At 34.9% G+C, this 12,727-nt stretch overlaps 1 protein-coding gene across 1 annotated transcript in view; it reads right to left on the reverse strand.

Moving 5' to 3' along the window:
* LOC123556492 (sister chromatid cohesion protein PDS5 homolog A-like) overlaps positions 1-12,727 on the reverse strand; it is a 66,368-nt gene that overhangs the window by 15,120 nt on the left and 38,521 nt on the right. Inside the window, exons 17-27 of the mRNA XM_045347258.2 lie at positions 9,904-10,128; positions 9,311-9,401; positions 8,749-8,818; positions 8,263-8,389; positions 7,259-7,414; positions 6,838-6,906; positions 5,917-6,053; positions 4,975-5,098; positions 4,477-4,681; positions 1,810-1,924; positions 1,041-1,173 (exon numbers count right to left, since the gene is read on the reverse strand). Of these exons, the coding sequence (XP_045203193.2) occupies positions 1,041-1,173; positions 1,810-1,924; positions 4,477-4,681; positions 4,975-5,098; positions 5,917-6,053; positions 6,838-6,906; positions 7,259-7,414; positions 8,263-8,389; positions 8,749-8,818; positions 9,311-9,401; positions 9,904-10,128 (1,452 nt within the window). The remainder of the gene's footprint in view (positions 1-1,040; positions 1,174-1,809; positions 1,925-4,476; positions 4,682-4,974; positions 5,099-5,916; positions 6,054-6,837; positions 6,907-7,258; positions 7,415-8,262; positions 8,390-8,748; positions 8,819-9,310; positions 9,402-9,903; positions 10,129-12,727) is intronic.

Genomic DNA, 12,727 nt, shown 5'->3' on the forward strand with positions numbered 1-12,727 from the left:
CCACATGACCCAGATTCAAATCTGACCTAGAGGTCATCACGACAAACATTTTGATCAATTTCCATGAGTTTCAAACTTAAAATTAGGTCTCTAAAGTGTTAACAAGCTTTACCTTTGTTTTGACCTGGTGACCTAGTTTTTGAACCCAACTGACCCAGATTCGAACTTGACCTAAATATTATCAAGACTGACATTCTGACCAAGTTTCATAAAGATACTGTCTTAAATGTGGCCCCTAGAGTGTTAACAAGCTTTTCCTTAGATTTGACCTGGTGACCTAGTTTTTAAACCCACATGAACCAGATTCGAACTTGACCTAAAGATCATCAAGGTTAACAATCTGACCAAGTTTCATTAAGATACAGTCATAAATGTGGCCACTACAGTGTTAACAAGCTTTACCTTTGATTTGACTTGGTGACCTAGTTTCTGACTCCACTTAACCTAGATTTGAACTTGATCTAAAGATCATCAAGATTAACATTCTAAGATTCCTAGAGATATTATCATAAATGTGGCCTCTAGAGTGTTAACAAGCTTTACATTTGATTTGACCTGGTGACCTAGTTTTTGACCCCATCTGTCCAAGATTTAAACTTGACCTAAAGACCATCAAGATTAACATTCTGACCAAGTTTCTTTAGGATATGGCCATGAATGTGGCCTCTAGAGTGTTAAGTAGTTTTTCCTTTGATTTGACCTGGTGACCTATTTTTTGACCTCACATGATCCAATATCGAACTCGTCCAAGATTTTATTGAGGGTAACATTCTGACCAAGTTTCATTAAGATTGGGATAAAATTGTGACCTCTAGAGTGTTAACAGACAAAATTGTTGACGACTGACAGACGACGACGGACACAGGGCGATCATGAAAGCTCACCTTGAACACTTTGTGCTCAGGTGAGCTAAAAATCATCATCTAGTTTAAAGTCTGTTAAAAACGGTACATCACGGAATCTGGTTTTATGACAGATGTAACAGCACATGTTATTGGCCAATGATCACCATAAAAATGACTACATATTTAGAAGCCCACCTTATTTGTCTCCTCATCTTCAGGTTCCTGTGCATCTTTTGCCTGTTTGATGTTTTCTATCAGACGCCGGAAGAAATGGTAGTTATAGTCCTCACTGCGAGCAACTAGTGGCTCCATTATAAACCATAGACATCTACAGAAAATGTACAAAATAGTGTGTCTGAAAACCTTATCTCAAACTGTGTGTACAGAAATTTTTCACAATTATTATTTCACTTGATGACTGCCTTGGGTAATGTCACAGAAGAGACCGCAGGGCCTGCAGTAGTTAATGGGATTTGTACAAATTCACAATCAGGAGTTCTTTTGCTCTACTCTTGTATCACTGTGCTAAGCAAGTTTTTCTGTAGATAAAATATATGACCAGCTCAAACCTTCATGTGGATAATTCAACCAGAGCTATGCTTTCTTTTTTCAGATCAAAAGTAAAATGGTCTTTATTAAAGACTGGTTCATATGCAACTTGCAGTTTTTACAGCAGACCATACAAAAATTCTCCCTGTTGGAACGCCTCACTGCCCTATCAATAACTATCTTTGGCACAACAAAGCAACTTGGTAAAAATCTATCCTCTGTACCAGAATGGCATTCTCACAAAGAACGCAGGAGAATTGAAACTAACAACATCTTGGGGAAGTGGTTCAGTCATTTGCCCATACCATTTGTTTAAACCATCACCAAACATTGTTCCAAATGTATTTTCAACCAGTAGCAGTTGGAACAAAGAAACAAGAATATCAAGAAATCTACCTGTGTGACTGACACTTACTCTTTGATGTTTTTGAGTGCTTGAACATCCTCAAATGACTTGAGATCAGGATCATGTGCTAACAGATGAACTGTGTAGGGCATGACATAATCAGGTAGGTACAAAAACATCTTCCCTAAACAATCAAGAACTTGTGAAAACTTTCAACATTTAAAATACACCAAAACAACAAAATGAAGTTTTATAAGAAATATTTTGCTTGTTAAAATTAGCAGCTGAGTAGATTTATGTGAAAGAAATATCTAAACATTTTTGAAATCAATATCTTATGGTAGATAAATATGATTTAGTTGTCATTGATGGACACTCTAGTTGGAAAATACTAGGGATGGCAACAAGTACTGATTTAGTACTCGAGAACTCGCCGATATTTTCGATCCAATACTCGGTTACTCATTAAAAGTGGTTTCCGTAACTGGAATAGGCGAGAATCGCGCGAGAATCGCCCGTATTTAGCATTTGTCCACTATCAAAGGGAGATATGTTTCAAAACCATTTTTATTTTGTTGTTGGAAACAGTTGTAAATAATTACTTGTGCTAAAGGGAAAACTCGAGAACATAAAACCAACACAGATGATAACAGTTATGTCCACTTAACGGAAGATAATCAAAATATCAAAACACAAAACATATGAAAATTGAGTAAATTTTAATACATCATTTAATATCATAACTACAGCTGCTTTTGAGAAAAGCCCATGTCTCCCACAACTGCCTAATCATTTAGTGATTCAAAGTGGTTCGGGTGAGTGGTTCCTATCGTGATTCAAAGTGGTTTAGGTGAATGGTTCCGATCAGTAATTCAAGGGCCATAATTCAAAAGTGCCTAGGCCGATTTGGCTAGTTATCGAACTTGGCCGAGGATTTATTGGCAAACAAATTTTGTTCAAGTTTGGTGAAGATCGGATGAGAAATGTTCCACTTAAGTGCGGACAAGAATTGTGACAGACGGACACAAAGACAGACTGACTGACTGACAGACAGTAGTAAATCAATATGTCTCCCACCACACAGTGGTGCGGGAGACATAATTATTCTACATATCAGAAACTAATAAAACACTAAGCCAAACTTCTGGTCAGCATAAAATTGGACTGGTTTACTTTTTAAATTATAAAGGATATGTTCTTTATGATGTAGCGCTAATTTTAACATTTGCACACAGGTGTGGTGTGATTTTCTAATTGTTTATGATATAAGCGGTACTGCAATAAGCGGCATAATTACAATTTACAGCTATCACATGTACCTGTCAGGGGTCATTATTGACCACTGTGCATCAATTTACACCTTCGTGTTTGTATAATCTGGGTAATTAATCGAAAAGATGACAGGTAAAAATTGATGTGTTTCTAGTCTTTTTTTTCTTTAATTTTTTTAAAAGAAGAATTTGAGTATCCTTGTGTTTCCCCAATTCGTGCCCTCTCCTCAATTCGTGACGTCACTATTTTTCCGATTTTACACACATGCTGAACTGTATGACATATGAATTTTATACAAATTTTTTGCTCATGCATTGCTGACTTTAAATACCAAGAAAAATGTGGGAAAAGCATTTAAAAATGTTTAAAAGAATGATTACCTTTAAAAACTTTTCCTAAATATCTCCAAAATTACCATTATAAACCTTAAATTTGCATAAATCCAGCTGTTTTTTACCATCTAGCAGACGCCATCAGTATCATGGAGGCGCTCTTGAAAATTTTGTACACAGAACTGAATTTACAGTTACGTTCACTACTACTATTCCATTACTGGGCAACATGTCTATTTTTTAAATTCCAGGCTCAATTAACGTCCAATTAACATCATTTTATGACTGCATTGTGATTGGTTGGTATGAAAAAAAAATAATTTATAGTTACTTTCCTAAAATTGCAATAAAATGTGAAACAGATAACTTAAAAAATATGAACTCTAAATTTTAACACTGTAAATGTTTATAAACAGTTAGAATTTGAACATACTTTTACCATTAACAGTTGGGGTTACTTTTCCTGATTTTTTTGTTATTTTTATGCTCTAAATTTATACACTAGTCTTTATGAAGTCACTAAAACTGTTGAGTAACTGGCAATAATAGGAGATGAAATCACATAACTTGATAGAAAAGGGATTACATTATTGGAATTGAACTGTAAATTAGTATTCACCATAACAACCTTGACCCAAATGAGCAGCCAATCAAAAGTCACGAATTGAGGAGATAGCTTCTAGGAGAAGCAGATCACTGCATGTATACAAATCAGGTATGTGGATTTTTTTGTAAATGCTGCAGTTTTCAGAGTTTTTAGGGTTTGTTGACTCCAGTTAATAGTTTATCTGTTGTTTGGTGTAATTAATGTAACAAGTACCTGTCAGCTGTACTGCACATGCACACAAATGGAAGCTAAAGGTCACGAAATGGGGACACAACAGGATACTCGTTTACTAAATTTCATAATCGATGCTTGGAACACCGATCGAGTACTCTGTTAACCGTTGCCATCCCTAGAAAATACTGACATCCCTAGTAAAACGTAACATTTAGAGTGTAATAAAACTGCCTGCAGACATATTACAAATTAATGTTTATGCGTTTCATTTAAAATATTTTTGCTTTTCATTCTTATTGAGTTTACATCAGTTATATGAAACAAAACCTTCAGTATAAGAAACCTGTGTACCTCCCAAAGCTGGATTTTGTTTTAGGAAGTCCCTCCGTCGCTGTATGTTAAGCTGGATGTAGCGTTTTATACTGGTGCGTCTCTCCCTGACAGGATCGTTAGCAGCTAAACTGAAGATGGACATGAACTCTAGCGGCAGTTTCAGGGAGTACAATCCCTTGTGTAGCTTGTCAGCAAACTTCACGCGTACATGGTAACAACTGTCCTGTAGGTAAAATATTTAAAACATCATGAGAACAGCTTCTTTTCAAATGTTACAAAAATATATTATCTTAACAACATTATGCGAGTTTCAGAAATCCCAAATACAAACACTAAAGTTCCTTGTCAAGCATCTATCTGGTTTAGATATGCATCTATTTTTTAGTACAAAGCTGTAAACTCTTCACAACATAAAATAATAATAATGCAACGTTCATAAGAGCAGAATCACTAAGTACATTAGGATTGCAGCATGTCTGACTTTTTACCCTGTTCAATACAGAAGTAGTTACTTACATTAATAAGTAAAGCCAGGGCTTGGAACTGTTCCCTCTGAAGCAGATCTGCAAACACAGATTCCTCTGCAAGTTTAAGAATAGCACAACCAGCCTGGAGACGTAATCGTGCTAACTCTGGTTTACTGAAATACAGTAAAAAAGGTTAAAATAGCATATACCAGTAACAAATACTAATTTTTTTCTTCAAAAGGTAACTTTGTTCTCATGTAAAAAGTATATGAACCTTAACATTAAAGGTCTTCATAGTCTCTAATGAAATTAAAGCAAAACTGATCATTTTCCTTAGAACAGCTATAAAAAGATCACTATGGGGAGTAAAATGTCTTGCCCAGTATCAATTTCTAATCAAGGCTTATAGGTAGGGATGACTCCATGTACTGTATCCAAAAGTTCTACTGCATTTTATACAGTACAATCTGCTCAAGAGAAAGATGTCACAGACTTCTGATATAACATATTCTGGATTATGTGCATGTAATGACCAACTTTTCTGCAAGAAACCAACAACTTCCCCATATGAGCCAGAGGCAAAGTACCAACAACTTCCCCACATGAATCAGATGTAAAGGATCAACAACTTCCCCAAATAATTCAGAGGTAGAGGGTTCAGCATTTTGGACACTTAACTGAGCTATATCAAATAGTCACAGAGCATATGCCTCATTCAGGTGTCTTACTTGCAACCTTGTGCTCAAACTACTAAACTGACCAAGTCTCTTTATCAGTTTTTGTCATAAACAGTTAGCACCATCTAATACACATAAACCAGTTATATCAGTTTATCAGTGATAATGTATATATTTACTGTTTTATTTCCTAAAGTGTCAATAAATGAGATATTTTTGAACTTTACAGAGTTAATAACATTTCATTACAGTCAAGCTGACTGGTCCAAAATGGCAAACAAAGAAAAAATATATGTGCAACCAAGTTTACTTACTTGATAAGTCCCTTCTCCATTAAATCTCCCTCATGTACAATTACAGTATACAATAATCTCAATGTAGATGTACAGGAGTTGTTAACATTACTTTTTAAACCAATCAGCCATCGTACCAACAACTTCATTGCTTGTATCTGTAAATACATACAAACAAGGAATCGGTAAAACCGAATGATGCTCCCTGATGCATGTGCTTGTCCCAATATGGGGAATAACGTATTAGAACCCCCCCCCCCCCCCCCACCCCCCAAAATGGAGATAATAAAAAGAAGAAAATTGAATAAAGGGAGGTAATTCAAAAAGTGGGTAAGGAAGAGTTATGGTTCTTTGACATTGCACTTGCCGTCAATGGCCTTCATCATTTTGTGAAGCTTCAATGAAATGCCATTAATATTTTTCAAGTTATAATCCGGACAAGCCTTATTTTGTATGATAAAGGGAGATAATTAAAAAAACTAGGTAAGGCAGAGTTATGATTCTTTAACAATGCACTTTGTCTCAATGGCCTCTATGATTATCTGAAGTTTCAATCAAATGCTATTAATACTTTTCAAGTTATACTCCGGACAAAAGTGTGACGGATGGACGGAAGGAAAGACAAAGCGGCAACTATATGCTCGCAAAAATAGTTCAGGTCATGCCCAGGTTACTATAAGGCTATACTTTAAACTCTCAACAATACACTTTATTTCTCCTCAGCATAATTAGCATACAATCAATCCATTGGAGCAAAACTGAGTGGGGGAGAATTCTTTACATCAAGCCTGATGAATCCATCTAGCAATGTCAATAATTCATTGTTTGAAGGTTTCTAGATAAACTCATTGCCTCCTTTAACGTCTAAAAAAAATGAAAACCATAATAACTTATGTTGTTACCACAGTGTGTATTTTATTTCTTTTACTAGTTACTTCTTACCTTTGCGTTTGTTTCCTCAGTGACAAGATGATCCCCATACCAACTGTCCATTACTGGACGCCCATGAGTCTGAAAAAAGAACAGTCTACTATCAACAGGTATATTCAATGTGAAGTTAAATGAAAAATGCACTACAAACTGACAAAAAGAAGAGCTACTTGTCGAAGCCTTGATTTATGTTTTATGCGGGAAATCTGATATCGAAGTCCAACAACCATGTTGCCACCCCAGAAGAAACACTGAGAAAAGGGCCAATACTTCAATTCAGATATTTATTTTTGTACTTTCTAGTAATATTTGCCCTCTTCTAGAACACATCTAGCAATTTTAACAATTTCTAATCCAATTCATCCCCTTTGAAATTAGTATTACATACTTCATTCACATTTTTGGAAGCTGCTAAAAAGTTAAATGAACTTACTCTGTCTTGCATGAGAAGATCTTTGACGATATCCTTGGAGACTATGGTCTTCATGCTCTGTGCAAACTCTTCAGGGCACATGTATGAGATATGCCCAAGAGCCACAATAGAGGTGATGTAGTTTGCTGACTCAGGTTTTAAATTGTTTTTCACATACTGTAATGTAAACATAAACAATATATTAAGTGATCACACAAAACTAGACCCCACCTGATTAGCTAGTTCTAATTGCATAAATCCTCAAATAAGTAGTTTTACAATAAATAAAAGTGAAAGCTTATTGACCCTTGACAAATGAGAAGTTTGACTATTAAATCATATTGTACACAAAAATTTTCCTGAATAGACACCATATCAGAACCCATTTAAATGTAATATTTGTGTAACCTATCAAAGAAAACTAATCCATCACAGAAAACAAAGGCAACATTAAATGTAATATGTTTTATCACATGTTTGTTGTTGCAGGAGCAAAATAAAGCCATTACATAAAATTGATAATACACTAGTGTAATAAAGCTTTGACATTGACCTCATTTAACCATTACCCTGCTAAATTTCTATAATGAACCTGTCCATCTTTCAATATTGGATAGTACCATTAACTGTTAAAAGGGATGATTACCAAAAAAATACTGACTGAATGGTGAACAGTGCAGATCTTGATCAGACTGCATGGATGTGCAGGCTGGTCATAATCTACACTGGTCACAAAGGCAGAATTAGTCGTGCCCAGCATGATAAGGGTTAAAAGTATAGGAGACGTTGGTCAAATTGACTTGTTTATAATAGTTAAAGAAAGTAGAATTTTTGATGTTTCGGCAGGAAAAGCTTACATGTGATAAAAAGAATATTACATTTGTGACTTTCCACACTGAATTTATTAAACTCATTGAATAGAATTGATAAAATGCTCGGAAGAACCTCGCATTTTATTCAACTTGTTTAATAAGACACCCGTGTAATATCCTCTATGTAAATGTATTTTTTCTCAGGCCTTATACCTCAAACACCTGTGACAAGGCAGCTTCTCTGTTGGTTTTAGCAATGCTGTTTATACATCTCAGAGAATGTTTGGCCTGTTTTGGATTCCCTATCTTTGCTGTATGCTGAAGAATTGGCAGCAATTTCCTGAATATTCAAAAGAGATATTGTACAGTTACCCTGCCATTTCACAGTACAAGTACATGAATGCATATCTGTATGAATGTATAAATGTAAAGAAAAGACTACAAAAAGCTTTCTTTATTAAGAAGCAATTCATTTCATACTGTCATATTTGAAATAAGGTCAAAAAACGCCTTATCACTTAATCCTAAAATATGATTTTGCTCTGCTTTAAACCCTCATTTTGTTTCCAGATGCTTTGAAGAGCTCCTTACTACATACAATATTTACCAATACAAAATGTGTACTGATTCAAGATCTTATTTGCTGGTATTACACAAAACAATAATTACAACTGTAACAAGGTAGTGAAATATACATACGCAAATATCTCAGGATATTCTGCCTCCAAACTAAGACCACAGTTGGCAAACACTTGTAGTGTTACATCAGCTGTAAGAAGTAACAAATGCTAAATAGCTATATTATCTTTTTGTTTCTTTTTTTTCAATTCAGATCTTATCCAAGCAATATTATCTATAAAACAACTTTTTAATATAACAAATATTAGTTATTGCTGAGTGACTTATGCATACATTATTGTACAAGATCATAAAGTTAAAGGGGAAAACTTTCACTATTTTGGAAGTGTAATACCTAGTGGGTAATTTTATGTGGTGTGCTCTTGGGTTATAAAGGCACACCTCAGCCCTTCATTGAACTTTTTATTTTATAAAATGCTATGTAATGTTATTATGATGGTTATTTTACATATAAATGTGTTAATATATATAGTAACATATATAATATCTTGTAACTCATTGTCATGGATGCTACCTTTCCAAGTCTCTATTACGATCTATTCAGTCTATATTAATTCATTCACAACATAGAAAGTCAACAAATGAATACTGTATATTCAAACTGATTAAAGCTTTGACATACCAACAACTTCATCTTCATCTTTCAGGAATGATATAAGAGTATCAAAGGTTTCCTCCCCTTTGAAGTATTGTGGAAACACACCAGACAGACACTGAAAATGTTAACACATTGATGTACAAGAAACTAAAGAACAAAACAATATTAGACTTTGAAACTTATCTTATCACTTTGTTCACTCATTAACTTAATAAATAAATAACTTGATCAGCATGAGCATTCACTGAGATTTCTCTCTACACCTTCTAAACAGAGACATTAATTTTTCAGACAATGAAATCTCTTAATAAACTGTTTTGATATATGCTATGATAATGGATAAATGCCATTTCCAAGAACAAAAATACTGAAAGTATACTGGAAATTTTTTGTTTTTTCCCGTCACTTTCCAGTACTAGCATTGAATTAAAGGACTTTTCAAAGTCTGTGAGAATCTTGCATAGAAGTGGCAGCAACCAGAAACTCTAGTCCATTTGTTAAAAATTGGTAAAATATCCCTAACTCATTCACCGACTAGAGTTATCACATGCTAATTCATCTCTGAAACATGTACAGCAAAACAAGGGGGAATCGGACTCAATATTAAAGGAGATTACCAGCATGAGCTGAGCTCCTTTCTCTCCAGCCTTACTGATACCGTCAGCAATAGTTCCCTGACCCTTCACAGCATCGTCTACATGTTTGACTAGAACAGCTATTGCACTGCTATCCACCATGACTGGGGCAACACGTTCTAGTAGAGACTTGATCGTGTTGTACAACATAGCCTGCACTTGACTGCTACCCACACTGTTACCACCAAGTTTCTTCAACACATCTTTCTGTAGAGGAGAAGGAGTATTGTTTGATATAAGCTTAACAACATCTTTTTCAAACAGTCTGTTAAAATACCAAAGGCTTCTGAGGTTTAAGTGACTGAAATTTTCAACATGTGTATCAGAGATAACGTCAAATGACTGAACCAATTTCTTTATTCTATTGTTGAGTTTTAATTCAAGGTCATACAGCAAGTTTCCCAGTTAAGATGGAGGAAGACCCCAGGTGTTTCTGACATTACTTCAGGCATGGGCGGGTGGGCACCTGGGTAGAACTACTGACCTTCTGTATGCCAGCTGGATGGCTTCCTCACATGGAAGAATTATACACCCCAAGCAAAGGTTCGAACCAACACCAGTGAGGGACAAGTTATTAAGTCAGTCAGGGCCTCCTCTGCCATTCGCCAATGTAGCCAAATGCTACAAATTCAAAGAACTGGCTATAGATTTTTGATAGCTACAAGAAATTTATTAAAATCTGGCCAAACTTCAACAATACAGCTTCAAGGACTTCGGACACTTTCTATATGAATTTGCCTACTCCAAGAGTGAAAAATAAACCACTAAGAAATAAGTATTTAATTACATATACCATCAAAATACATATTTGAGATTATTTCTTAAAGTCAAATTTTTCAATATTTTTTCATAAAATGGTAATTTTTGCTCTAAATAGAATTACGTACCCTGTTATATACATATAAAAGCTATTTTGCTTTAAAGAACATTGTTCCCCCCCGTGCATCAAAACCATATTTGACTAGCATATGTAGATATTAATTATACACATTTTCTGTGACTATTGTGTTGATGCAAGGGGTGGAACAGTACTTTTAAACAAAAAATATAACTACAGGGTGTTCCCAAATGTAAAGTAACCAATACTTTTTATATTCATTTTTAATAATTTGATAGTCACATATTTTTACATCTGTTTGTAACTAAAATACTATACAAATGTTTGAATGGGCACATATAGGCATGTTATACATGTAGAGTAGTGAGAGAAGCAAATACTGTTAATTCATTATTATTCATTGGGTTAAATTTTCATTCGCATATCCTGTTTGTTTGTTGTAGTAGATTGGCAAATGTGAGCTGTAAAATACTAGCAACACACCAGGTAATCTTCTGCATGCCCTCCTCGCGACGCGCACACCAGGATGTAATTTGTTTTCCATTTTGTTTTTATTTTTTTTTTTTTTTGTATTTTTTATACATTTTTCATTTCTTTATTTCTTCATCTTTTTCTGTGCATTTATATTTATTTCTTTTAGACACATACTACATGTGACAAGCATTCATCACTTCATGTTCTTCCTTCAGTAAAAACTGAATTGAAGATTTTCTTTGCGGCGGACTAGGCCTAAACACAACAAAAAAGGGGCAATATGTGCACAGCATTTTATCTGATCCTGACTATAGTCTATCCAACAGAAATAAAGCTTGGCATTGATATGCCTGTGATGCATAGGTCAAGAACAGTAGCTTCTTGGCAGGTCATATCAGTGACGGTTTCACATTCAGTGTGATGCCACGAAAGTGATGTGTCAGGTCGCTTTCCATGCAGATGGCATATACAAATACGGCTAGACGCGAACACGAACTAAACAGTCCAGCCGAGTTTCAGGTGGAACTTTTAAACAGCGACCTGCTTCAACTTTTCGAATATGTTTTGCCCACAACTTCAGCCCTGAATAGACAACATTATCTATAGATAGGTTGTTGTCATACTTATCCGGATTTAACTTTTTCCGATCCAGCTTCCTTAGGCAAGCCTCAGATAGAACTGTCATTTCGGATACATTTTTATTACATGTTTAAGCGAAATGAGCCGTGCTATGAGAAAACCAACATAGTGGCTTTGCGACCAGCATGGATCCAGACCAGCCTGAGCATCTGCGTAGTCTGGTCAGGATCCATGCTGTTTGCTTTCAAAGTCTATTGGAATAAGACAAACCGTTAGCGAACAGCATTGATCAATGCTGGTGGCAATTGCACTATGTTGGTTTTCTCATGGCGCGGCTCAAATATTATGTGTGCCACTGGTACTTATCCTAAACAAAATCCAACCCTACGGCCTTGATAAGATTACTGACTTTTCTTATTATTAATGTTATATATCACACAAATAGCTGCTATCACTTAATACAGAGCTATACAGACATGTACATGTACTTAAATAACTACCTGAACCACTGTAATAAAACTGACCGGTCACTTATACATGTATACCTATTCACACAATGTAATGCGTCAATAACTTTACATTATGAACAGTGTATAGATAAATCAAGTACAGGTTGTTTGGAAAAATATTGTTTCCTTTTTTATTTATTTATAGGATTTTAATCTTAAAATGTTATTTTTTCCTTAAATAAACAGATTTTGTCACTTTTTTCGACTGGAATTCATATATTTAAAACTTCCATAAAGTGATGACATTATATTTTCACGGAAATTTAAACATTTTATTTTTTCAAGAAAATATACCCTGGCCCAGATAAAATAAGAAAAACATCTTGATAGGAACAGATACAAATCAGTTTCTGCTGTAATAAGTTAACTAATACATTGGTTTATCACTGACTCGAAACGCTTTGGG

This window comes from Mercenaria mercenaria, chromosome 5 (genome assembly GCF_021730395.1).
Source record: "Mercenaria mercenaria strain notata chromosome 5, MADL_Memer_1, whole genome shotgun sequence".
Classification (NCBI taxonomy): Eukaryota; Metazoa; Mollusca; class Bivalvia; order Venerida; family Veneridae; genus Mercenaria; species Mercenaria mercenaria.